Below are 27495 nucleotides of genomic sequence, written 5' to 3' on the forward strand. Positions count from 1 at the left end.
AGAATTATACAAAACAAAAAATTGAGCTTCCAAAACTTGGAAGTTTGTGCTACAACTATTAACTACAAATTTTCGAATAAAAATTAAAATTTACGAATAAAATTATAAAAGCTCTGGCCATGTTTGAGGGTGTGCAATGACAACTCGCCAAATTCTGGGAAAGTTTTGCTGCTGAGACTAGATAAATAAGACGTGAAGCTTTAAAAAATTGCCTACAAAATTACCTGCCTAATGAAGCTTAATTGTAAAATAAAAAATTAAAACCAAATCATATATGTATGTAACACTTACCTTATCATATTTCTTTGAATTCTGTGTATACACTGGTACAGATGATGATGAAGTTGATGAATGATCAGGTGTTGCCTCCCTTGATGGGAAATCTTTTGCGTTGGGAGTTGAATAAGTGTATGAGGATGGATCTGGAGGTGCTCTAGATGGGGGTGGCATGCCAAACCCTGTGTAACAGAACAAAAACATGCATAATTTCTATCACATGAACATGATCTTTTCTTTCAATAAAAGAACGATAAGTTATTAGATGAATGTAGAAACATAACAAATGTTCAAGCAAGTATGTATTTGTGTCTAGCACTGAGTATAAATATATCTCAACATTTCACATACAAAACACCTGAATAAATGAAAGCACATGCACAAATACAATATCTGTCTTACATTATGATTTTTATTGAAAATTTGGTCTGCATTCAAGGACAAATAACTTCTGAACCATTTTTAATGCAACTAAATTGCATTTAATTTACAGATTTTGAGGGATACTACTCGGGCCCCTCAGGTTTCCTTTATATAAATTATAGGTTTGGTAAAAACTCTGAAGAGTATCATGTTTTCATGCAGTCCTATTCATACAACTTTATCTGAACCTTCGACATTTACATGTTGTCAAGTCATAAGAATTAGTCTCGTTCACAAAACTAAATCCTTTTTCTACATGTTCTATACTGCAATGACTGCATAACTGTGGAAATATTATGTTCAATTTGACTCGCATCAAATTAAATTAAAATGTATTGAAATGAAGAAAACTTATTAATAACCTAATGATCCTTCTTTTGAAGATTTTTTATGGCCCTGCCGCAGTGGAGGTGGGCATTAAGTGTTACCCTTGTCCGTCTGTCCGTACCTCAGAAAATTGGTTTCCATTCTTAACTTTAGTTTGCCTCAACCAAATGTTATGAAATTTATACACAATGCTTTTTACCACAAAACACAGATCAAGTTCAAATTTGGGTCACTCTTACCATTCTTGAGTTACCGGTATGTCCCTTTACAATGTTATATGCAAGCCCTGGGCACATTCTCTATTTATATTTTATTTTATAAATATGCATACTTGTACACGTGAGTTTATAAGATACATATGTGAAAGGCGAATACAATGAATATATAAGTATGGTCATCATGCATTATTACCATTTCTAGTGCAAAGGCCATAGTATACTTTTTGGTTCTCAGATGTCAATTTCTAAAAAAGGGCTAGGGAAGGTTGATGTATAATTTATATATATATTTAACAACAATTTTTAAGTTGAGACTAGTATACATATCTTTTCCTATTTTTATTTCTGATAGAGATTAATTTTTAGACATATTTGGTTGTATCTATGTGAATAAACATCCATGTTTTGCTATGAAGTAGACCTGTAAACTTTAATACATCCAAAATTGAAGAAAATGTAATGCTGAAGTCGTTGGGGTTTTATTCTAATTATCTCCCTTGTCCCAGTGTTTGAAAATCAAACACACCATTTATATTTTATGATATTAATACAGACTTGCTGCACATTTTTTCCCAAAGAGGAGTAATCTGAGAACCTTGCATTTTTTTTTTATGTATGGCCTTATCTACAAAAATATTCTAAAAGATTTGTGAAATGTATTAATACGAGACCTTATGCATGTCATTGCATGTACATACAACAAAAAGGAAACAGTCCAAATTTTCAGAAGTATACAGGTTTAATAGGCAAAGGGTGTTCAATTGACATACAAGATGCATTTGATGTTTCTGAACGAACTGGCATAAAAACACCTGGAAAGTAAAAATAATCGTGTTAGGCCAGTTCAAAGTCATACTCAGGAAAACTTCTGTCAATTAAAATGACTTAATATATTTAAATTTGAAAGCAATTTTTATATCATTTTTCATTAAGATCGTAAATAATGCTTAAAATACCGGCAATGCATCATAATTTTCATGATATAAAGAAATTACCGTAGCAGCGGTAATGTAATGAGCATAATTCCTGTTAGAATTACATACTATTGTTAAGAATGCCTAGCTTTTTTCCCCCAAATTGTCAGAATGAGTTTTTTTACCTGAGTATTTAGACGGAGAATCAGTTTGATCTGTATGAAACTGATGATAGCCACTATCAGTAGAACTAGAGACTTGTGACACCTGAGAGAGAGGATCATCAGACTTGTACATCTCAACATCATCATATGTTGACATCATAGGATTACGACTATCACCAGGTTCAAAAGATGACCCTGAATTATAGGGGTCATAATAATGTTTATGAGAATGATTGCTATCATTTGGTGAATTTCGATGACTACTTTGTTCACGGCTACCATAACCTGATTCTCTTGGAGAGTCCCTAGAATTTCTTCTCTCATCACCTACAACAGACCCTGGTGTCCTTGACCTCTCAGGGTTGGTCTGAGATAATGGAGTCATACTTCGTTTTGACATTTCTGGAGTCCGTAAATTTTCACTTGTGATATAACTAGCACTATACACATTATCTCCATAAGAAATGTCATTTTGACGATAATTTGATTGATGTTGGTTACCATGGTAACCTTGTGTCCGATGTTCATTATGTTTATCACAGTTTTCAGTATTTGGGACTTCATTGATTCGTTGATACATGATCGGTGAGTTACTAGTCCTTTTGTCATAATTATATACACCATACGGAGAAGTCCTACTTGGTGTAGGAGGTAACTTCCTCACTGCCCCTGCCCCCGCCCCCTGCAAATAGGGTGGGGCAGGTTTGTAGGGTGGTGGTCTATCTGTCGGAGAACTATTCTGTTGTGTCTAAAAAGTAGTGGAAAATGCAATTAATATCATGAATATAGACTGCCACTGTGTTGACAAACAGTGCAATGGCAGATATATATATATATATATCTATATATACAATACTTTCAATTTCACTTTCTCAACACTGATCTTTTTTAATGTTAATAGTTATTTCATAAATATCCCCCTTTGCTCTTTTAAATCTATTTCAATATATCTACCACAGCCCAATCTTAACCCATTGTCAATGAGTGTGAGCTATTTGTAACCACAATGTAATATGCAATATCTGAGAAGTTTCTAAGAAGCATTTCTTCCTGATTAGTGAATTAACATTGAATTTTAAACAAATATATTTATACTGAGACAAATACATAATCATTTTTCTATTCAAGAATTTATGAGATTCATTCATTTAATAATTAAAGAACCTTAGTGAGCGCGCTCACATACCCCACGTCCCCACATTGTCATTGGAGAAATAAAATAAGTGTAAGAAAAAAAAAATTGTATCAGAAAAAAAAATTGAATCATAATTTCCTGTCAATATGCACATCTACATAGTATGTCCTTATTATCTACACAGTTTCATGAAATTCTGTTGTGTGGTTTGAGAGGAGTTGCGATGACAAAAGGTTGCAGTAGTATATTGGGCAAATAAGTTCAAAGGGGCGTAACTCCTGGAAAAAAAATTTAATCGTAATTTCCTGTCGATATGCACATCTACGTAGTATGTCCTTATTATCTGAAAAGGTTTCATGAAATTCTGTTGTGTGGTTTGAGAGGAGTTGCAATGACAAAAGGTTGCAGTAGTATATTGGGCAAATAAGTTCAAAGGGGCGTAACTCCTGGAAAAAAAATTGAATCGTAATTTCCTGTCGATATGCACAACTACATAGTATGTCCTTATTATCTAAAAACGTTTCGTGAAATCCTGTTGTGTGGTTTGAGAGGAGTTGCGATGACAAGAAACAGGACTGACGGACTGACGGACTGACGGACGGACGGACAGACGGACGGACGGGTCAAAAACATTATACCCTCCGCAACTCGTTGCGTGGGGTATAATTATTTAAATCATTTGTGAAATGAAGTATCCTGACTTTCTTGCACTACCCTTTGGCAATGTCAGTTATAATAAATGTTATTTAAATGCTATTTCAAGGTAAGACATCAAATAATCAATGATAATAAAGATCATTAATCTAGGAGGCAAATTGGAATATTTCATTATAGACCAAAAAGTTTCCCGTCTTAACATATTTAACTGTATTGTTATTAAAGTTTACATAAAATATCTTAGTTTTTACAAATGCAAAGGTTTTACCAACCTATTCTTCAAACTTCTCTTTTCAAAAGTATCTGATTCAAACATCTTAAAAAAAATTTCAATGAATCTGTCCCAATAACATGAATAAGGAATACCAATACAATAACGTTCTAATGCAATGTATTTTTCATGTGTATCAATTCCTTTGATATTTTTAAACTGCATCTCTGTGATTTAAAACAATATACACAATGATATATAGACACAAATTGTAATTCAAACTAGACCAAAATAACATAAAACATGATCTTATTTCCCTAAATAAAACTAAATGCATTGACACATGTAAGCACTTACCCTTCTCTGATAATTCTGAGATGGCAAATTATCATTATACATATCTTTCCTCCAATCAGAATTTCTAACTTCATTATCATCATTATTACTACCACTAGCACTATTTGACCTTGACCTTGAGGTATTAAATGTGAATCCTGATGGAGGGTCAGATGAGACAGGGGTACTTTGGTCTATAATTTTACTGTGATGAAATTGACTTGGTGAAGGTGGCTGATAGGATAGAGTTGATAAATTTTTATTTTCAACAGCTTTTTGACTATTGTGTTGCAACTGTTGTGAATACAGATCATCATTCCGTACAACTACACGTCGATTATGAGACATTTGTGGAGTCCTATTCACATTTTCACCTTGAGGTGTCCGATTGAAATTTTCTCCATAAGGAGACTGATTCACATTTTCTGGACGTGAAGACCGATTTAGAATTTCTCCATGTAAAGATTGATTCACATTTTCACCATGAGGAGTCCGACTTACACTATTATCACCAAGTAGTGTCCGACTAGCACTTTCTACCTGTGTTTTCATATGCCCAATATCAGCTTGATTAGTTCTATTCATATTTTGAGGATTGCTATTTAAATTATAAGGAAGACTATTTGATTTAGACTGACTACGTAGAGGTTGCTGTTGCACCCTGTAAGCAGTATTTTGTGTCCGTTGAGAATATCCTTCAACGTCACTAGAATATCCATCTTTACGTCTTGGTTTACAAGGAGTCACTGTAATATCACTATTACCACCATACTGTGCTAACATTTGCTGCCTGCTGTATCTCGTCACACCAGACTCACTCCTATAACCCGTATCAGAATCATAATCTCGATGACTTCGATGTTTTCTATTTTGTGATTGACTCACTGGAGCATATCCATACTGAGAAAATGACTTGGCGAGTTCATTAGGAGATGCATATGCAAATCCTGGAGACTGCTGCGGTTTACCGCCCCTTGAATAATCCTGATTTTGTGACGAAACATTTGGATTTGATCCGTAAGCTGAATTAGGACGAGAATTTTCTCGGCCAGAAAATCCCCCATCATCCTCTTCTGATCCATTTATCTTTTTGCCTTTACCTGGAACTAGAATAATAGAGATGTGTATATAAATTACACTAAAGAATTCTGCAGGTATTACCACTGTTCACCTTGAGATAATTTCAAGTGTAAAAAATTTTGTACTAGCACTTAGATAGAATGGTTTTCTAGTTATTTATGAATTTATGTTATGATCATACACATCAAATAATTTTTTTTCATGAACTCAATAATTTTTCTCTTGACTGTTATTAGACATAGGCCATTTCTGAAGTCAAGGTTTCCAAAACATTTTTTTTTTCCATTGGCTATTTAACAATTTTGGTGATTAATTTTGTACTGTCTGAATATTTAAAAAAAAAATGCAGATGATTATTTCCAAGCATTTAAAAATCTTTAAAATGCTTGAAAATCAAATTGAAAAGAGGTAATATGGAGTCTAAATTCATGACACTTGAAAACCCTCCCCCACCCCCTGTACTTGAAGAAATATCCAAAGCAAAGCAATAGAGCTGTAAATGCTATTCTTCTTCAATTCACATTGAACCATTTTACACAGTGAAAATGTCATCCTCTTACTACAAATTAATGATGGCCCCTAGGATTTCTTTGACATATCTACAAAAGAAAACATACCTTTAATGGGAATTTGAGGAGGCTTACAATCAGGAGTTATCTCCCCACTATGCCGCTTTGCTCTCTCTTTAGATAATCTAACTTGTGACAAGTCCAGTGTCAATTCCTGTTCTGCTGAATTCCCTCTGTGGTGCATTCTAGCTTTATCTTTAGCAAGCTTTTCCTTAAAAATAGATATACAGGATTATGCTATCATTACTTTGTATTTCATATATGTTATTTTCAAGCGCTTGAATTCATAACATCTAAAAATTGTGTTATGGTCTTTATGATTAAAATTGCATGATGATTTTTCTTTACCAGCATATCAAATTCTAGTACTTACAAGCAGAGCTATAATATAAAACTTAAATATCTATATGTATGCTTTTCATTAAAAGAAACTGTCTTTAGATGTGTGAATAAAAATGCATATCAAACAAATAAATAGAAAAAATCAATTTCAATTATCATCATATATATTTAAAACAAGAATGTGTCCATATTACACAGATGCCTCACTCACAATATCATGTTCTATGTTCAATGGACTGTAAAATAAAGGTCAAAACTCTAATTTGGCATTAAAATTAGAAAGATCATATCATAGGGAACATGTCTACTAAGTTTCAAGTTGATTGGACTTCAAATTGATCAAAAACTACCTTGACCAAAAACTTTAACCAAAAAGTTAAACCTGAAGTGGGACAGACGGACGGACGGATGGACGGACGAACCAACGGACGAATGAACGAACCAACCAACAGACACACAGACCGAAAATCATATTGCCCATAAATGGGGTAAAAAATTCCCTCAAAATGGACCTTAAGACAAAACAAGACCAATTCAAAGTCATTGAAGTGTAAGATGTAAGTTCCAATGACCTTTTAAATGATTTACAGTGCTGTTCTAACATCTATACAAGGAGACCAAATGAGGTGAAATATTGTTGATATTTAACCATATATTAATGACAATTGAAATAAATAATCTGGAGTCTAAACAAGATGTGACTGAATTTACATTCTAATATACATCAGTAGAAGCTATTACTATTGTCCCTTACTTTATCATAACGATAGAGTCTATGCGTCTCATGTAAAGACGGAGATGACGGTTTGGAGATTCTAGCTTCTCTGACATGTACATCATTGAGATCAGCTCCTCCTGTTGGAGATACCTAAAATGGAGGTCACAAATTCAATTCACTATTTTAATATTATAAATGCAAATCATGTAAATTTGAAGTCTTAATTTTTGCTGCTTTAGTCTTTTATGCATACTTCATCATTTTTAGATACCATGTAGCTGCCATTTATTAACCTTTCTCCCATTAGCGAGTGCTTTTCTACTAAGCTAAGCCAGGTGAGTGAAGTAATTTAAACCGCATGTGAATGAAACTGTCTCATGTTATTTGTGATAGGTAACTTATTCATTATCTAATTTCATTTGTAGCTTCGTACAAATACTCCCTCTCTTTGGGCTCATCAGTAACAATATTTCTCAACTTTCAATAGTTATATCTTTGATTTCAAAATGTTCATTAAAGTAAAGTTGCATGTTGAAAATCTAAAATTTCATCATCTAGAACTCACTCAGAACAGAAGGAATCTAGATGTACAATTGAATTTGTATGTGAGTCTACATTTGACGGCCAACAGTTCTCTCTCTCCCTCTCTCATGCATCTACAGTATATACTTTTTGTATTTTTTTGTTGCTTTTATTTTCATTGGAAAGTCGTGTATGGGTTTTTGATAGCCTTCTTTTTGTATTTTTCAGATGGTCAGTTCTGTTGAAAACACTTCACACAGGAAAATCATTTTTTATCTCTGAAACTTTAACATGCATAAATGAAATGATATTTTGGTATCTTACTAGCAAGCTACTGTAAGTATCTAACACAAAGTGCAATAATAAAACTTAGTTTCTCAATGCAATATGATCCATAGCCAGATTATTCAAATGTAAATGGTGCAATAAGAAAAATATGACATGCAGTTAGTGCACTTCCACCAAGCTAAATAATAAACCTAGCAGTATTACTTAATGGACTTCAGAGGTTTTCTTCATACTTTATTTATTAAAGTGGGAGCATGGCAGATTATCATACAATTTTTTTTTTTAAAGTTTGTTACAACAACAAAAGAAAATTGTTGAAACTATTTCTTAGTTGAAACATTGTTCCACTATCTGCAAAACCATAGCTCATTAGGAACTATGAGCTACGGTTCTGCAGCTAATACCCCACCTGAAGATCTACTAATATTGAAGGTATACTAATTTTTTTTTATTTAAAGGGTTCAGTCAAAGAATCAATGCAAGTATATGAAAATATCTTTTTTTTCAGATCAATTGTAAATTTTGCAGTAGAAATCACAATAGAAAAGATCGGTTTTATATATAACTGCAAAAATTGATACACATAAAAAATCTTCTATTTTCAAGGTCTACCTAGCCTTGGTTTTACATATTTGTGCAAAATAATAAATTTTAAAAAATTGTACATCAAATAAAATTTTGTGATACAGTTTTTAAACATTAATAAAAGTCCAACAAAATACAGGATTTACTATCAATTTATTTATGATTTTATTACAAAAGAAAATAAATCTGGTACATCACTTGAATTTAAAAAGAAAAACATCCTTTAATTCCAAATCAATTTCATCTTATTTCTTATGAAAACTTAAAAAAAGAATCTCTGTTAGCATCACTCATGTTTTACCTCTCCATCAGAAAATGCTTTGTTTTCCGCTCCATCACTCCATGTTACTGAGCCTCCCACCATCCTTTTCCTCATGGCAAAATTTTGAGCATGTCTATTTTTTTCTCTCAATTCTTTAGGGTATGGGGTTGGATGTCTTATTAGTTTACCCTACAATAACCCAGTGTGTTAACAAACAAAACATGATTTAGGACAAAAAAATATGCTTGCTGGTTCTTACGCAGATACCTTTAAAAACTTCAAAATATATGGACTGAAATTAATATTTTTTTTGAAAATAACCGTTATTTCCAAAGGAGTTCTGCTGATGAAGAAATAAACAAAAAACATAAAGCAGAATAGAATTTAATATGAAATTTTTTTTTGTATTTTTGATTGTTTTTTTTTTCAAACTGATATCAAATCTCTTTTAAAGAAACAGCAAACATTTTGTTAGTTGAAGAACAAAACAATTACTGAGGATTCATCTGTTTTCTTGGATAGCAATTTTGAAGGATTGAGGAAAAATTGTATTAGTGTGGATATTTGATTTGTGGTTTCGTCAAAGTATGCTTTCAAGCCTACACAAAACATGTACATTTTTTGTACTTCTTTTTTTTTTTTGAAATTTAAATTCATGGTTTTATACATTTACCAACAAAAACCACAAAAATTAGCATCCAACGAATAATTATGAATCCACAGTACTGGACAAACCCCATTCATTTATATGTCAAGTTATAAACATTTCTTCAATACACATGCAGCAACCCTTAGTCAAGGCAATAATACATGCTTCAAGCCCAAAATGCTTTGCAAAAAAGCATGACAAATTTATATTTTATGAATGGTGCATTTGTAGGAATTTATAAGTATGAAAAATATATCTGTACAAATAAACTACTGCTATTAATGATAAACAATACTTAAGCTTCAATATGCATATATAGCTCCTATATATCTAAGAAGTGTATTTAACAGGAGTTATTAGTAGAGAAGGTGCATTTATATACATATGTTAACCTATTTTTTTGTCTTGATATCTTTTATTCATTTTGGTCTTATAAAGAGAATCTGAGAGACCATCATTGCTACAAATGAAAATTGTCTTGCAATACAGGTCTTTTTTATATGAATTCCACTTTATTTGCTAAATGAGGATGGTCTTTCAAGACAAATTAGACAGCTTCCTTGTATTTTTCTGCTGTATGAACTGCTGTCATGTAATCTACCCTTTTCCTATCCATATGATGGAACAAAAAATACCTGATCGCCCACGTCATCATTGAATTCAAAATGTATCTGTTGACGTCTTTCACGTTCCTCATCCCACATAGACGGATGAAAGCTATCAGTGTCTCCACCATGGTCACCACCTGATAAAATAAATCATATAAAATTGTTTTGGTAAAAGTATAAGCCAAACGAAATAGATAATAATGATGGAAGGCGGTTTAACTTCAAATGACACATTAAATGCATATTCAGGTTGTGAACATGTTAATTTGAACCTGTTAATGTGAAATGCATAGGAATCCTGATTTTACTAGACGGACACCCTAAGTTTGATTTTTAACATGCTAGAGCACAGAAAAGCAACACATATGTCTTTCTTTTAGTAATTTTCATCTCATTTGACAACTATAAAGTGACCTGCTTCTAAATTTCAACAAACTTTTAAATATCAAGCAATACTTTTATACAACCAGTGCCATTGACAGATTTGTAAACTATTACCAATTTTAGAGATTAACGGTCTATCATCTTTTATTCCATAAATAAAGAACAAAATCAGTCCCAATCTGTTTAATAAATTTGTTCCTTCTACATTTAGTACTAATATGTCTTATTGGTATATCTAATGATTTAAATTCTACAAAAATCAGAATTTTTTTTATGATTTAGTGATTTAAAATAAATAAAATAATACTATACACTACTAAGCCACAAAAACCAAATCAATTAAATTACCAAATAACTCCTGTAACTAAAAACAAGTCAAAATATAAATCAAAGATCACCTATATCTGGTTATTTTTATTCAAGCAATACAGATTAATATATGTTGATTAAGAATCCAGATAACATAAAAAGTGCATTACTTTTACTTTTCATAATGTCTCCATTGATTTATCAATATATTTATGTAAGCACAAAAGTAGGCCATCGAATACCAAATGTAAGGTATCTATACAAATTTTAACTTCCCTGGAGTGCCTGCACAGGAAATATGTATATAACTGTATATAAATTAACAGACCCTTTTCACTACAGTAAAGATAGAAACAAGTTAGAAACAGCTAATCTTTCAGGGCACCTGATTTCATCCCCAGTAGTTTGGTTGGATTTGTGTTGCTCTACATTAAGTTTTCTGTGAAGTGTTTTGTGGACTGTTGTGTCTTTTTTCATTGTTGTTCGTTTAGCCATGGTTTTGTCCGTTCTCTTCTATTTACAGTTTTGATAGATCCACTGTATCTTTTACCTTTTTTTTTCCATTTTATAAAAATAATTAGCATGTAAAAATGTGAGGTGAAATACTTAATAAAACAATACCATTATCAGTGTTTGGCTCTTGAGGAAGGAGGTAGCAGGTTAGTATCTTCCTGCCCGTGTCTGGATCATGGTCTGATTGTAAGGGAACCAGTGGACGTGTCTGAAATATAATAAAATGTTTTCGTTAAGGCTGTCCCAGAATTGATTTTATGGGTGTTTGGAAGACAATACTATCCAGTTTTGATAGGTGGTGATTATTTTTGAAAGATTGCCTGAACAATTTTTAGGAAATAATAAATTCAAATTTTACGCTTGGCAGGGTAAAATAAAAGTACACACCCTTCCTCCCCATACCCCTAACATTTATTCTGAATCATCCCTTAACAAGAATGTGTCCATAGTACACGAATGTCCCACTCGCACCATCATTTTCTATGTTCAGTGGACCGTGAAATTGGGGTCAAAACTCTAATTTGGCATTAAAATTAGACAGATCATATCATAGGTGTACTAAGTTTCGAGTTGATAGGACTTCAACTTCATCAAAAACTACCTTGACCAAAAACTTTAACCTGAAGCGGGACAGACGGACGGACGAACAGACGGACAAACGAACAAACGCACAGACCGAAAAACATAATGCCCCTAGGTAGGGCATAAAAATTAGTATACTAGTACACAGGGTTGTTAACATTTCAGGTTAACCACATAATGAATAGAAATTGTTCTGTATATTGAACATTTACAGTGTATTCAAATGAGATTTATAGTTCATATTTCTTTTTAAAAAAATAATATCTCCCAAACAGGTTTTAAGAAATTCCAGTCATTTTAGTTGTTTTTTATCACATACTTAATGGTAACATTTAATGTTCTTAGCTCACATTTATATTAAAATTCAATTTTAGCGTAACCATGTTATGAAAAACCTGACTTATATAAATTTTCAGATTCAACAGATATGATTTCATTTACCTAAAAATAAACATTGGTTTACATAATATACATATGATATTAAATGCTTTAATTGCATATTAATGGCATAAAAATGCATATTTTATGTTCTTTAGGTATCATTCTTTATAAAGTGTTATATAATATATTTTACTTCATATTTAAATATGAATAAAACTCAGTCTATAACTTTCTTAAACAGATTTCAGACACAAAACAAATGAGAGAAATTTTATTACATGACAAAAATTTTGTTTAAAGTTTTAAATTAATGCACCATGTAATTTAAATAAGGAAATGAAAATAAATTAAACCATTAAATAAAGATGACATAACAAAAATGGGCAAGTAACTCACTGTGCACTGTTTTCAATGGGATTAAAACATTCCACAGGCAGAGCATCTGTGAAATAGTGGTACAGTTTCTCAAGGAACTCATGTAACTTGGGGCCATGAATGCATAATTTTGTACAATTTCAATCAAAGTGATTGATTGATTGATTGGTGTTTAACGCCACTTTCACCACTATTGTGCTATTTCTAGGTAAGTTTTTATTGGTGGAGGAAGCGGGTGTGCCTGGAAAGAACCACCAACCTTCATAGGAAAACTAACAATCCTAGTCGATTAAGATTGGAGTCGAGTGCACCTGCCCTATGTGGGATTCTAACTCAAAATTTCAATCACAGTATCAAAAAAAGTTGTAAGGCCTAACCAGCATTAACAGGTGTTACCCAAGTGCAATATACATGAAATCAATTATTTTGATTATCAGTATATTTTGGGAATGCATACATTTATGTGCTTTCCGAAAAATAGCGATTCCACATTTACAATGAAACCAGGAAAAAATGTTATCTATCATTATAATTTGATACAAAATTTTATGAAATCAATAGTCTACCAATAGTGCTTTTCAAAAAAATATTTTTAAGGAATAAATTTGGAATTGCCAACTTTTAAAGTAAATAGAACACAAAACACCAAGGTGACAAAAGGTATCTGTTAAACCAATGCTTTTGTGAAGTTTACCTGGTTTTCTGACAACCACAGTGCTTGTAATTCCTTCAATTTGACGAAAGTAAAAGGTAAACATTTTAATCTGTTGTCACTCAGGTTCAGAACTCGTAACCGTGGGATACGACCTATTTCATCTGGAATGTATTCTAATTTGTTACCCCTCAGAGACAGGACTGTGATACCATTACAACTGCCCAGCTAAAATATAACATAAACGTGATAAATATTACGAATGAATGATTTTTTTACATATTTTTCAATTTGAGCCATTAGATTCCAGACCTAATATCAAATAGCTAAAACAGTAGATGATATCTGCTTTGAAAATTCAGATGCTTTGATTTTACAATGCTGTTAAAACATTTTGATGACTGATTTTAGAATTACTTTATTGTTATGTACCCCTGTAACACTTAAACATACAGCAGTATTAGAAGTTGTTTTGTGAAACAGGATACTACTAATTTTTTTAATGTCATTGTAATCAACTTAAATCTTATTTTGTCTTTAACCAAAAGTATAAAATACAAGATTGTTGTATATATAACTTGAGTTTTGAGCAGGTGCGTATCACTTATTTTACAGTTCTTTCCAAGTATACCATTGATATTGAGTACTTTGGCATTAGTAAATCAGTCATTTTGAGCTTTGCTCTACTGATTTATATTTCATTTCCTCTTACATCTTTGTTGGGTGTCCAACACATGGATAAGATTAGGGAACCACCCGCCTTATTAAATGCATATATTAGAAAAATCGTGCATTAAGCAAATCATCATTTAAATACCAATACATAATTACCAAACACCTTTACTTCAAATATCACAGTTAACGCATTTTTTAAAACACTTTTAATATCATTAATTTTCAATTTTTTCTTACTGGGGTTCCACAAACAGGAATATTTTTTACTTCTTCAAGGAAGTTGCAACTAAATTGAGTTATTAATAAGGTATTAAATTTCAACAAATTACTCCATGCACGTTAGATGTGTTTGTGCACAATCCATAAAATTCATATTAAACCTTAAAGAGGGTCTTCTTTTAACTTTATAAACTTTTTATTCAATGTCTACCACACTGATTATATAACTGTTTTGGACCCATAAATCTTTAATTTTAATTGTGATCACTCACTCATTTGTAAAACTACATGTTTATCAAACTTCCCCAATAACAATGATTCAAATGCACATATATTAAACATGTTAACTTGCAACACTGCATTAACTAATCGTTTTTACAACTTGTACCCAGATGACAGATATTTGTAACTTTTATCTTGACTAATTTCTCAAGATATCTTCAATGAAGTAAACAATAATTGCTCACGTTTTCAATGATGTTGACACGACAAGTCTTTAGCTGTGTTTTGACATACATGTCATGAATATCAAACATACTTTGAACTGTTAGAGAGAAGACTATGTCTAGCCGTTTCTTTTTTTACAAATCAGTACCCAGTTAACTTGAAAATTTTAAATTGACCAATTTCTTGAGATATTTTACTGGAGTGAATAGGAGATTAGTAAGATAAACATCAAACCAAAAACACAAAAAAAATGATAGACTGTTCAAGATCAACATTAAGCTTTTTTACAATAGAAAATTATTCATATCACATGTCAAATTCAAAATCACCTGGATAATATTTATTAGAAGATATGAAAACTACATTTTGGTCTTCCTGTTGTCAAGATAAAGCTTTAAAATATCAAAAAAGATTTGGCTAAGGCATCTTAAGACATGTAACGATTATAGCCAAAGATATTTGTCTGTGCATATAGTGACCAAACCAAGTTCTAGTTCAGTAATTAAATAAAACAACTTTCAAAGTTAACTTCTGCATTTTCAGTTGATGTTGTAAGTATAATTGTACCATAGCCATCTATCAGATATTCATTTTTTTTCCAAATCAGCGTAATAACATTTCCTTTGAACTTTGGGGACAGGCAATGAAACATCAAGCTGCTCTTGCACAAGGTCTTTTTTTTTTTAATTTCTTGTTTTATTTTTCAAATATACTAATGCAACTGAAGAGAAATGCAGCATGCTTTCATGTAGACTTATTTTCTTGCTTGAATAAGATTTAAATTTTTATTTCACATTTTTAGATTATTTATATATTAAGTGATACATTTAATCTCAATTGTCTAACCTCTGATGGGACAAATGTGAGATAGTTCTCATCAGCATACAGTGTTCTAATATTACGTAGTAAACCTAAACTGGCCGGTAGATCTTCTAGCTCATTGGCACTGACATTTAGTTCTGATAATGATGACAACCTGTAAAAAAACAAATTGAATAAATAGTGACATGGAGTATAAGATGATAAGACAGGAAACAGAAAAGAAAAGAAAACCAGAAAAAACAATAACTTTGTTTCTAGATATATTCTTGTGTTGGCTATCCTTTAACACTACAACATTTACATTAATTCAATATCTATTACCAGTCTTGGTAGGCTCAAATGAAGAACCAATCTAAATATGCAGTATACAAGGCCTATATAAGGTTTAAATTCTATATATTTATGTGCTCTACGCGTAGTAATTTTTTAGTCACGTAGTGCCTATTGAAAGAATCGGTTTGAATTTTGCGGGTAGTATATAAGAAAAGGATCACGTTTTTTCAGTTATCGAAGTTGGGCGGTGACCACGTTGATTACTATAGTTTAGACATATTTACAGTAGTGTAGAATTGTTATGTAATTCAGAGATCAATTCAATGTGTACTAATTATGATATTTGTTTATTTTTAGATATTCTGTAAGGCCAGTGACAATACCATAACAAAATTTTTTATTTACCGTAGTGGACGTTATTTGCATACAGTGAATCTAATGTTTTTGTGGACAGTAAAATGATGCTTGAATTAGCTTATAATGTTAAATAAAATTACATGGTCACCGTGCTGGACAAAATCAGAAATGTGTTTCTTATTTCATATCAAGAATGATAGAGTATACAGTTTGGGTCTGAAGCAGGTTTCAGAAATTAAGAAGCGTTGTGCATAATGAATGAACAAGAGAATTAGAACATAATCACAAAAATGTTTAAATCATTAAAACGCTTATGTTTTTCAACCTGGAGGCATAGATGGCCTTAACCAGTTTGGCATAACATTTTTGGAATTTTCTTTTGTTTTATATGCTCTTCACCTTTGCAATTGATCTTGCCTTCCAAATGTTTTGGTTCAAATGCCATAGATGAGTTTTTCCAAAAGAACATAAAAGACAACAAACTTTTAATTAATTTTTTTTTTTATAAGAAACTGCAATGGCTAATTTCTAAATTAGTTCCAATTGTACTGACCATTTTATGGATAGAGAAAACTGGGTCAATTTGTAAATCAGTCTTAATTTTTCTTCAGACACATTCAAAAGTTGTTTCTAAAAATGTTCTTTTTTTTTAGAAAGATTCCCTGGAATGTTGGATATGTGAGAAACAACTGAAGAATTGTCTACCAATGTAAATTTTTATATCGGGTGTTGGTTATACAAATTACCTGGTGGTATTTTACCATATGATCATGACCTAGCTGCGTTACTAGATAGACCCATACATAAATGTGTATAATTCAACACCTTCCTTCAAAGGTACAAATACTTAAATGTTGAAGTGCTCAAGTTGCAAATAAATCTACACCCAACAAAACTATCCACACATCTTTTTTTTAAAATACTGATAACCTTTGCAACCATAATATAAATAAAAGGATAATTTACCCTCCTACAGTTGTGGGGAGTGATACTAAGCGATTGTCATCCACTTTCAATGTCGTCAGATTCTCTAAATTACCTGTAAAATATTAATGATTTTGATTAAATTACCACTTTTATTGTTAAATAATACAAAGTGATTCATACAGAAATATTTTCTTCAGCAATATGCACGATGTGTTATCTAACGAAAACCACAAAAAGAATTTGCTGAAAAATTGAATATTAGTATTACAAATGTGTTCGTGCTATTCAATAAGGTTTCGTTCCAGTCGCTCATCGTCTTACAATGTGTAGATAGCTAATAACAGACATGAGTGCAGACACTGCAAGGAACTTGTGTATAGTAACGTATAACCTAACATTAAATCGTATAAAATGACGCATTATAATGTCATTAAAGTCAAATTATTGTGAATACTGACATAATATGCAAATTCTTTAATCTTAACAACTAACAATTCTATTCTTACTATACACTGTCATCATCGCAGAAATTAAAGAGAAATGTCTGAATTTAATATCGGATTACGTTTGACAATCTGCCGAGGTAATCTATGATACTCTAACATTCTAAATGACGTTTCAATGTATTATCGCCAGCCATGGGGGGTTAGATTGAGCCTTCCCTGCTTAATGATATGACTATTGAACAATTAGCGCAAGATTATCGATGATGAGGGGCTATAAAAATGTCATTGGTCAATTATTGTGTACAGTAATTGCACCCTGATAGTTTCTTAAAACAAAATTCCTTTAAACAGTCATCAATTTACATAGTGATTCTTCACTACATTCCATATGATATAACAAGTTGACCTATCCTCAAATTACAACTGCTCTAACTAAAAAGGTGTTTTTTTTCTTTTTCTAAAGAATTCAATCTTTAATTAAGTTTCACTACTGCCAGTACTTTTTTGACACTTTTTAAATTTTTAACATTTTTAAATTTAAAGCAATAAAATCCCATCAAAAAAGTTATCTTTATCTTTCTGTCTATTATATATTTATTTGTTAGTCAATCTTTTTTTTCTTTTTGACATTGTTTTATCTGTCTTTCTTTGGCTTCTGTCAACTTTCGTCACCTTACACCGGCCTCCATGCTTTAGTATCTTCTCCTTCTTTTCGTAGTAAAATTATATGAGCATTTAAATTTTTAAAATTTACTAGAAGAATTACGGTACTGACTTTTTATCAATATTGACAATAAAACATATTAGGTATGTGTCAATAATCACAGGTAAATTTTTACACACATGGAGGTGTTTCAATTACCCTGATTTTATTTGTACATGCTATGCACTGAATTTTAAATCGTAGTTACCACAAACGATAGCAATATCTTTTCAAATTAGCCTTTTGAAACGGGAGAAAATTGTATGATAAAAATCTTATAAATAAATAAATATGAATCCTCTTTTTGTTTGAAAGTTTGTCGATAACCCTCTCTGAAAACTTATAACCCTAACCTTTTTTTTAAATTTATTTATTTTAACAATTTCATTATTGGAAAAATAAGTAGAGTTTATTTGAAAAATTGATAATCATTTACAATACTTGACAGAAGTGTTTGTTAGCAAGGCAAGCATTGACAACAAGATGACATCATCTAAAACATAGCCCTCTTATTCTTGAAGTGAAGTACAAAGCGAATAGTAAGAAAAACAAGATAAGTTTTAATGGAAGTCCATAATAAAGATTTGAAGAGGGTCAAACATTTTTTGTTAACTTTCTTTGAGTGATAAAATTCTCGGTTTTCCGTAAGTTGAGAAATAATGAGTAAAAGATTTAACAAATTTCATACAAGAGTGGGAAACACGCCACCCTCAATTTTTCATACAAATGTAATCATGAGATCAGTTATTCCAATTTCAGACTAAACAGAGGTGAAATAGAAACTCACCATTAGCCATTTATTATGATGTTTGATAGGACAACTATTTACTATTATGGCTACAATTATAATTACTAGTAATATGATTTTTTATTAGAAAATCAAAAATATGAAGAAAAAAAAAATAGATCCTGTGACTGACATCACATTTAATTTGCTAGGATCTGACAACACTCTGTTCTACTTTCTGTTCTGGTAATTATTACATCAGTCAATGAATTTCCTGCCTACAAATTTTCATTTCAACAAAACCAGAGGATCCCTTAAGGTGTTTAAAACAGAAAGTAGAACAGAGCATTGGTTATATTGACATAGGACCTGTATTTCAATCAATTTGGATAGTTATTGGAGACATGACCAAGTGTTCTCACCTCCCATGTGACTACCTCTTCAGTAACAATCTATGATCTACGTACCCAGATTATAACAGTTAACCACTTATTGTTCGAACTTATTTTTCACAAAATTGGTCAGTATTATCATTAATTTTGATACAGCATTTAATTACTAGAGCGTGTATAAAAAACAATAAAGTTAAGGTTATTTGTATGCTAGTTGAAGCATGAATCAATATTATCTTTATTTACTACCTATTGATCGTTGATAGAGTAGTAATAATTCCTAATGTCCTCTATTTCTGTATTCATTTATTTTTTAGGCCATTTTTCTCCATTCTTTATACATTTTGCCCATTATTCTCTATTCTTTATATTTTAGCACCTCATTATTCTCTATTCTTTATTTTTATTTATCCACACCCTCATATCATGGGACTACAAACCAAAAGAAATATGTGCGCATAGGATGCCCTATCTCATAAATTTACATGGTCATTGAACCTCAAAATCTGTGTCAAACTCCTATCTTTGCATGTCTTTTTAAAAATAAATGGGGAATGTGTCCATGGGACAAAGATGATGCCCCCACTTGCATATCATATCAAGTTATAAAGGGACATAACTGAAGAACGGTAAAAGTGACCCTACCCAAATTTGTACTTGATCTGAGTTTTGTGGTAATAAGTATTGCGTATAAGTCTCATAACATTTGGTTGAGGCAAACTAAAGTTAGAGAACGGAAACCAACTTTGGGACGGAGGGACGTACAGATGGACAAGGGTAAAACTTAATGCCCCCTCCTCTAAGGCAGGGGCATATAAATTCACTTCATAATGTATATGAGTGCTAAGGCTCAAGTTGATGTGACCACAAATTCATAGTAAGCTACCTTAAACCAAAATAGTAACCTGATATGAAAGGGACAGACAAACAGACAAATGGACAGACAGATCGATGCAGACAACAAATCAACCTTGAAAATTTGTTCGACTTGTTCTTATTTCCATCATCAAACACAATTTTCTAGTTGAAATCCTATATTCACCCATTAAGACATTTCAAATTTGCAATAAAATTGATTCCACAACTTCTTTTATTCAGATTGTAAATACAGCTTTCAATTACAAGTAAAAACCTCTGCATTCAAGGTAAATACCCTTCATACAATTTTTTCTGCTCTGCATTTTTACTTAGTTATGGCTTTATATTAAATCAAATCTATAGATATTTTAATCTGACAATCCATCAAATTCTGACAGGTTAATCTGCAGGACTTTTGCATATGTAAATGACTGTCAAAATTCATCCGTAAATTTTCAATTAAATCTTTTTGTAATTCAACTACCTTGACTGATTTCTTAATTTTAAGTGATACAAAAAATATTCCTTTACAGTCTGGTCTGTATATGATAACTTAATATTTGTAAATACAGATGCAGAAATAGAAAAAGCTTTGAAAATAAAAAGAACAGAGTTCCATTGTCTCCCGTGTTGCGCGTATTTTATCTATTCAAGGTACAAGGGCAATAACTAAAAATAAAATGCTCCGCTGGGGCGCAGCTTGATTCGATCGCAGAGGTCGAACCCTGAACAGTTGGGGCAAGTATGGACACAACATTCAAGCTTGATACAGCACTGAATTTGGATTGTAATTAAATATTTGACACAGCATAGGTTTCTGACACAGAATGAATGTGGTCTAAGACCTTAAAAATTTTTAATTTACCTATTCAAACCATATCATTATTATTTGCTTTTATATATAAATCAGAAATAACCAATTTAAAATGGAAAATTTTAAAGAAAAAAAAGGGAAAAAAAATCCCCCCCCAAATTTTTTGAACCCCCTTATGATTCATCACCCACAAACTCAATCCCAGCCTTCCCTTTGTGGTATGGTACCTTGCAGTACAATTTCAGAGAGATCCATAAACTTGAACACAAGTTATTGTCTGGAAACTAGAAAAATGCTTGTTTTTTGGCCCAAAATTCCTAAATGTTTAGGGCAATTACCCCCAAACTCAAACCCAGCTTTCCCTTTGTGATATGGAACCTTGTGGTACAATTTCATAAAGATCCATACACTTACACACAAGTTATTGTCATGAAACTAGAAAAATGTGTTTTTTTGCCCTTTTATGGCCCCTAATTCCCAAAATTTTGAGGGAATTACCCCCAAAATCAATCCCAGCCTTCCCTTTGTGGTATGGTACCTTGCAGTACAATTTCAGAGAGATCCATACACTTGAACACAAGTTATTGTCTGGAAACTAGAAAAATGCTTGTTTTTGGCCCCTTATTCGTAAACGTTTTGGGCAATTACCCCCAAAATCAATCCCAGCATTCCCATTGTGATATGGAACCTTGTGGTACAATGTCAGAGAGATCCAAACACTTACACACAAGTTATTGTCATGAAACTAGAAAAATGCTTGTTTTTTGCCCCTTTTTGGCCCCTAATTCCTAAAATTTGGAGGCAATTACCCCCAAAATCAATCCCAGCATTCCCTTTGTGATATGGAACCTTGTGGTACAATGTCAGAGAGATCCATACACTAACACACAAGTTATGTCTAGAAGTTACAAAAATGCTTATTTTTGGCCCCTTTTTGGCCCCTAATTCCTTAACTGTTGGTACCATAACCCCCAAAATCAATCCCACCTTCCTTTTGTGGTATTGAACCTTATGGTAAAATTTCATAGAGATCCATTCACTTAAACTAAAGTTAGAGTGCGACGACGACGCCAACGTCATACCAATATACGACCGCAAAATTTTTGGTATAAAAACACTTTTGTTCTTTAAAACTTTTTATAAATATCTTAGAGAAATGAAGACTTCAGAGCAAATGCAATGCAATTTCCGTTATAATTAATATTTTCAAGGGCATAACTCATTAAAAATATATATGCACTTATTTTCGAAAGTGTCAAAAAAAAAATTTCTGATATAAACCTATGAAAGAAGTTTCATAAAATTCTGGTAAGAATTGTTCACATGAGAGGGCTTACAATGCAATTTTCCATGTAATCAATATTTCCAAGGGGCATAACTCTTTTAAAAAAAATTGATTGGGACAGATTTTAGAACTCGTCAGACATTGCTTATATAAACCTATGATATGAGTTTCATAAAAATCTGGCTAGAATTGTACACATGGGAGTGCTAACGATGCAATTTTCCATGTAATCAATATTTCCAAGGGCATAACTCTTTTAAAAATAATTGATCAGCACTGATTTTCAAACTCCTCCAAGACAATGCTAGTATAAATCTATGATATAAGTTTCATAAAAATCTGGCAAGAATTGTACAAATGAGAGAGCTAATGATGCAATTTTCAATAAAATTAATGTTTCCAAGGGGCATAACTCTTTTAAAAATATTTGATCCGCAAAGAATTGGATAGGTGAGAGCATTAACAAGACCGGATGGACGGACGGCCGGTATTGCGCGGGGGACAACAAAAATTCACTACATATAGTTATTGGGCCATTGAGGTAAACAACAAAATGAGATATATATATGGACAACACTGATATTTATCAAACATTTACAAATTCAAAACAGATTCTGTTCAGTCAACAATTTTCAGCAACCTTATCATCTGCCTTTTCCAACCAACTCCTGTGCATTCTTAAAAATTAATCTCTTCACAATTTCTCATCTAAGAAAAATCGTGAACCATCAAAGTTTGGTGAAATCAGGTGAAATCATTGGTCAAAAGTTTGTCAAAATCGTTAGTTAAAAGTTTGTCAAAATCATTCGTTAAAAGTTTGTCAAAATCATTAGTTTAAACTCCGTCAATCTTTTTGTCCAAATATGTTTATAATTATTTGATAATGAGTCATGATCACTCCCTGTTGCCATTATTTAAACGTGGGACAAAAATCTTTTCGTGTGATATCACCTGAATCGGTAGATGCATTTTATAATTATCAAAACACACATGATTTAGAATCATTAACATATTTGAACACATTTAAAATCTCATTCCACAAAATCGTAAATTAGTATTTGAATATCGGCTTCAAGGACAGAATCACTATAAAAATTAATAGAGTAATTATAAGAATTCATTTCTTGTTTACTTTTTAATAGAAAATTCAACATTTCAAAAATAAATATTGGTAAGTTCAAAGATCTGATGTAGACCTGCAGCCAAGTATGATATTAACGTGACTTGGCAGGTTAAATGTTTTTTTCTCACCATTAAAGAGGGCTAGAGATTTTTCTCTATAATAAAGTAGGGTGTAATTTTTTTTTAACTTGTTAAAGACTCACTACTTTTGTCAAGACAAGCTTATAGTGTATGTTTCAATTCTCTATCCATACTAGAGGGCCTAGATGGGGGTCCTTTTTTTCTTTATTCTTTAACATTATAGGCCATTTTTCTCTATTTTATATTTATTTTTACCCTTATTCTCTATTCTTTATATTTCAGCATCCATTATTCCTTATTCTCAATTTATTTTGGTCTATTTTTCTCTTTTCTTTATATTTTTGGCCCTTTATTCTGCACTTTTTGCCCATTTATTCTCTATTCTGTAACCTCATCCATACCCTCATACTGCCTAATGAGATGGCATATTTAATAACCCAAAATAACATCATCTTAAGTTGATTGGTCTATTTTTGGAAATTTTCATATAATTAATAACTTTTTTAAACAGACTTATAGTACTAAGTGTTTACATTCTTTATTTGCAATGTTATTTTCATTAGTTGTCATTCCAAAAATTTTATTAGAATATAAGTGGTTATATTTGAGTTTAATACATTACTGGTCTTTTGCTTTATTTGCAGTACATACATGACATAGCTCAACTCTTAAGATACAGACAAATTTACAGTAAAATTAATTGACAATTCACTATACATTTATTTAGATAAATATTGGAGCTTCCTTAACACATTTTTCCAAGATTACTAACTAACTAACTAACAAAAATTGCTATTTTTTAACACATGTCAAAAAAAGTTGATAAACCTTTAAGACTTAAAGTGTAAATCAATTCAACTTTATCATAAATTTAAAATATTTTGAGGTTGAACTCGATATGTATTTAACGTGACTTTGGTCGAAATTGACAATATAAACTACAAAACATTGCCGATTTATCTCTAGTTATTTGATTAACATCCTATTGTTTTATTGAACGCTTGCCAAAATCAATTCATTGTCTTCCAATCAGGGTGTTCATATCAGTCTTCAAAAATACTTCAAATTGATAACCTAAATTAGTTATAAAAATATTCAGTTAAAGAACACTTAATTGTTAAAGGTTCAATTCGTAAACTGAAATTAATCAGAAATTTTGTCATCGAGTAAATAATGATAGAATGAATCGGTCATTCTCCAATAATTCGCCATGTCTAATTACAGCAATCCTATCGCTGATTTATTCAATTTGTTTAAAAAACTTCAGCAATTTTTCAATTCTAATAGGGCAATCTAAACCCAATTCAGAAGTTATAGTTGTAAATTAAATATTTTTCTACAATCTGTAAAGTGTCACGGAACCCAGAAATCAATATAATTCTAAACCCATTCTCAAATATAAAAATTCCCAACAATGATGTTGATTTGATTTGAGTCAATCAATTTCGTCAAAGAACATTTAATGTGTAATTTTCTACGTTGGTCCTTTGAACAGCAGACATTTATCTTGTCCGCCTTCATTTCGGTGGTCAGACATAAAATTAGCTTTCAAGTTTCTTGATTGTTTTGACATACCACTTCATTTACAAAAGAAGTGTTAAAAGCTTTCTCACCTGGCTTGGTCTTATTTATGATTTTGTACTTTAGCTCAAAAAGTTTCAGCTTCAGGCTATGAAATCACACATTAACGGGGAATTTAAATCCAAATTAAAGATAAGTGAATTGCCTTTGAAATGTGATTCAACAAGTGTTTTCATAATGTTTTAGTTAGTGGTTTATACTTTCAGATTTCCCCTCTGATAGCAGTAAACCAAATATAAACAAAATACCAAGTTTTGTTTTCCTCTCCATTATGTGAGACTAAGAGATTATTCTCCCACTTACACAAAATGTCTAGATTACACAAAAAGTAACCTTAAATGACCTTCAAGTATAATATTTATGTATGCTTTTTTATTCACTTTTTATTACATTTAGTTAACAAATTTGCACTCTAAAACTAATATTTGCACACCTGTGCAACACCTTAGTTATTACATGTTTTATTAACATTGACATTGACATTAACATATATAGTTTTTTGATAATTTCAGACACAGCAAAATATCCATATCTTGTGCTAGTTGCCTTACCTATGGAGTCTGGGAGAGACTGTAGCTGATTGGTTGTCAGATGTAGGTCAGCCAATGATGTGCAGCCTTCTATCTCTGTAGGCAAGGATTGAAGTTTATTCTTAGATGCATCAAGAAACATCAACTGCTTCAAATTCCCAATAGTCTAAAGTAAAACAAAATAAATATATAAGATTTCATATAGCAAACATACCCAATTTTCTGCAGAAGGACCTCAGTCTCTGTTTCACAAAAGGTTGTACAACTTATGATTAGTTGACATTTTGATATTTTGATGGAAATACAGAATTCAAATATTTTCGCAGTTTAATTAAGCTACACTTCACTTTTTGAGCATTTTCTGAATGTTCCATCAAAAATCAGGATCAATAACTCATCACACAACATTTCAGATGGTCATATGTACATTTATTTTTGAAATACTATTCATATGCCAAAAAAAATATAGAATAATTCTAGATTAGGCCATGCATCCCATGATTAAACTATTGTTTGGGTAAGGATTAATCTTGCCGATGTTTCCACATTCATATATTAATAATGTGCAATAGAATTTTTCTAGATGAATAATATTTCATATCAATAACATGTGATCAATCTGAATTAAAAGCCTTATGCCATTTTAAATTTGCATTGTGGGATATCCTGATCAGGTATCTGAAATTTTAATGCATGTTTTAATGATCTTTAATGTAAACAGAAAATGATACTTTAATTACTGTTTTCACACTATTGGTTAATCCTTTTATGCATTGACATATCTATAAACCTTCCCAAGAATCCAAGTAAGTATCCATTTTGCTTTAAAAACCTTAAATGTCATCAGACAACAAGTGTGATATCTATAACAAGAAACTTAATACCAAATTCTATCAGTTTAATGTTATTTTTACACACATTTAAAAATCAATTTTAAGGTCATTTTTTATTTCATTCCAAAATTTAATGTTTGACATTAAAAAAAATAAAGGGAATAAAAAATTTATTAACTGAATAACGACCTTCTTTGATGTCTTTCATAAACTGTCGACTATAAAACCATGCATCTTTGTACTGCTTTTATTGCTTAATTCAACAAATCATTATCCCCTCAGTTTTTGCAATTTCTAATATACACTGGTAAACTTAAATAACATATTTTTATTTTATACGGGTCTATACATATCAGTGGGCCCTGGTGTCGACATTTTCCATTTAAAATCTAACAATAATATATAAGGTACTTTCCCACTGTGATATAAAGTGTATTAAACAGTATCAATATCTAAATAATTCAATAAAAATTTTAATATCTCCAATAATGAAACCTTTTTGCCCTAATAAATGTTTTTACATATTGCATTTAAAATCTAACAAAAATATACAAGATTTTTCCCACTGTGATACAAAGTGTACAAAACAGTATCAATATCTTGATATTTCAATAAAATTCTTTTATATCCCAAACACCCAGACATGAAATGTTTGTTGCATTGCATAAATATCTTGCAAGTTCAACTGAAGGACAGATTGATGACTGGACATTTCCCTCCCCTTTAACTTTCTCAATATAATCTTTTGATTGTTAGTGTTAAACGACAGTTTCAGCTCTCTTGGCTTTATCCTGGAGGCCAGTTTTTATCGATGGAGGAAAGCAGAGTACTTCAAGAGAACAAAGACCTTGAATAGGAAAAACTGGCAATCATAGAAAGTTAAGAAAGGAGCCTAGTCTTTTGTGATGAGGTGATGTTAAGTA

The 27495-nt window shown here is 31.4% G+C and overlaps 1 protein-coding gene across 6 annotated transcripts in view; it reads right to left on the minus strand.

Moving 5' to 3' along the window:
* LOC127717915 (erbin-like) overlaps positions 1-27495 on the minus strand; it is an 80808-nt gene that overhangs the window by 12163 nt on the left and 41150 nt on the right. For 5 of the 6 annotated variants that reach the window (XM_052223802.1, XM_052223793.1, XM_052223815.1 and 2 more), the window contains exons 8-19: positions 25761-25905; positions 17240-17312; positions 15668-15797; positions 13523-13708; positions 11599-11698; positions 10312-10421; positions 9067-9216; positions 7407-7520; positions 6359-6521; positions 4683-5767; positions 2344-3070; positions 292-458 (exon numbers count right to left, since the gene is read on the minus strand). In XM_052223802.1, the coding sequence (XP_052079762.1) occupies positions 292-458; positions 2344-3070; positions 4683-5767; positions 6359-6521; positions 7407-7520; positions 9067-9216; positions 10312-10421; positions 11599-11698; positions 13523-13708; positions 15668-15797; positions 17240-17312; positions 25761-25905 (3150 nt within the window). The remainder of the gene's footprint in view (positions 1-291; positions 459-2343; positions 3071-4682; positions 5768-6358; positions 6522-7406; positions 7521-9066; positions 9217-10311; positions 10422-11598; positions 11699-13522; positions 13709-15667; positions 15798-17239; positions 17313-25760; positions 25906-27495) is intronic. The other variant, XM_052223824.1, reaches the window with a different exon arrangement.

Source organism: Mytilus californianus, unplaced genomic scaffold, assembly GCF_021869535.1.
Source record: "Mytilus californianus isolate M0D057914Y unplaced genomic scaffold, xbMytCali1.0.p SCAF_1, whole genome shotgun sequence".
NCBI classification, from domain to species: Eukaryota; Metazoa; Mollusca; class Bivalvia; order Mytilida; family Mytilidae; genus Mytilus; species Mytilus californianus.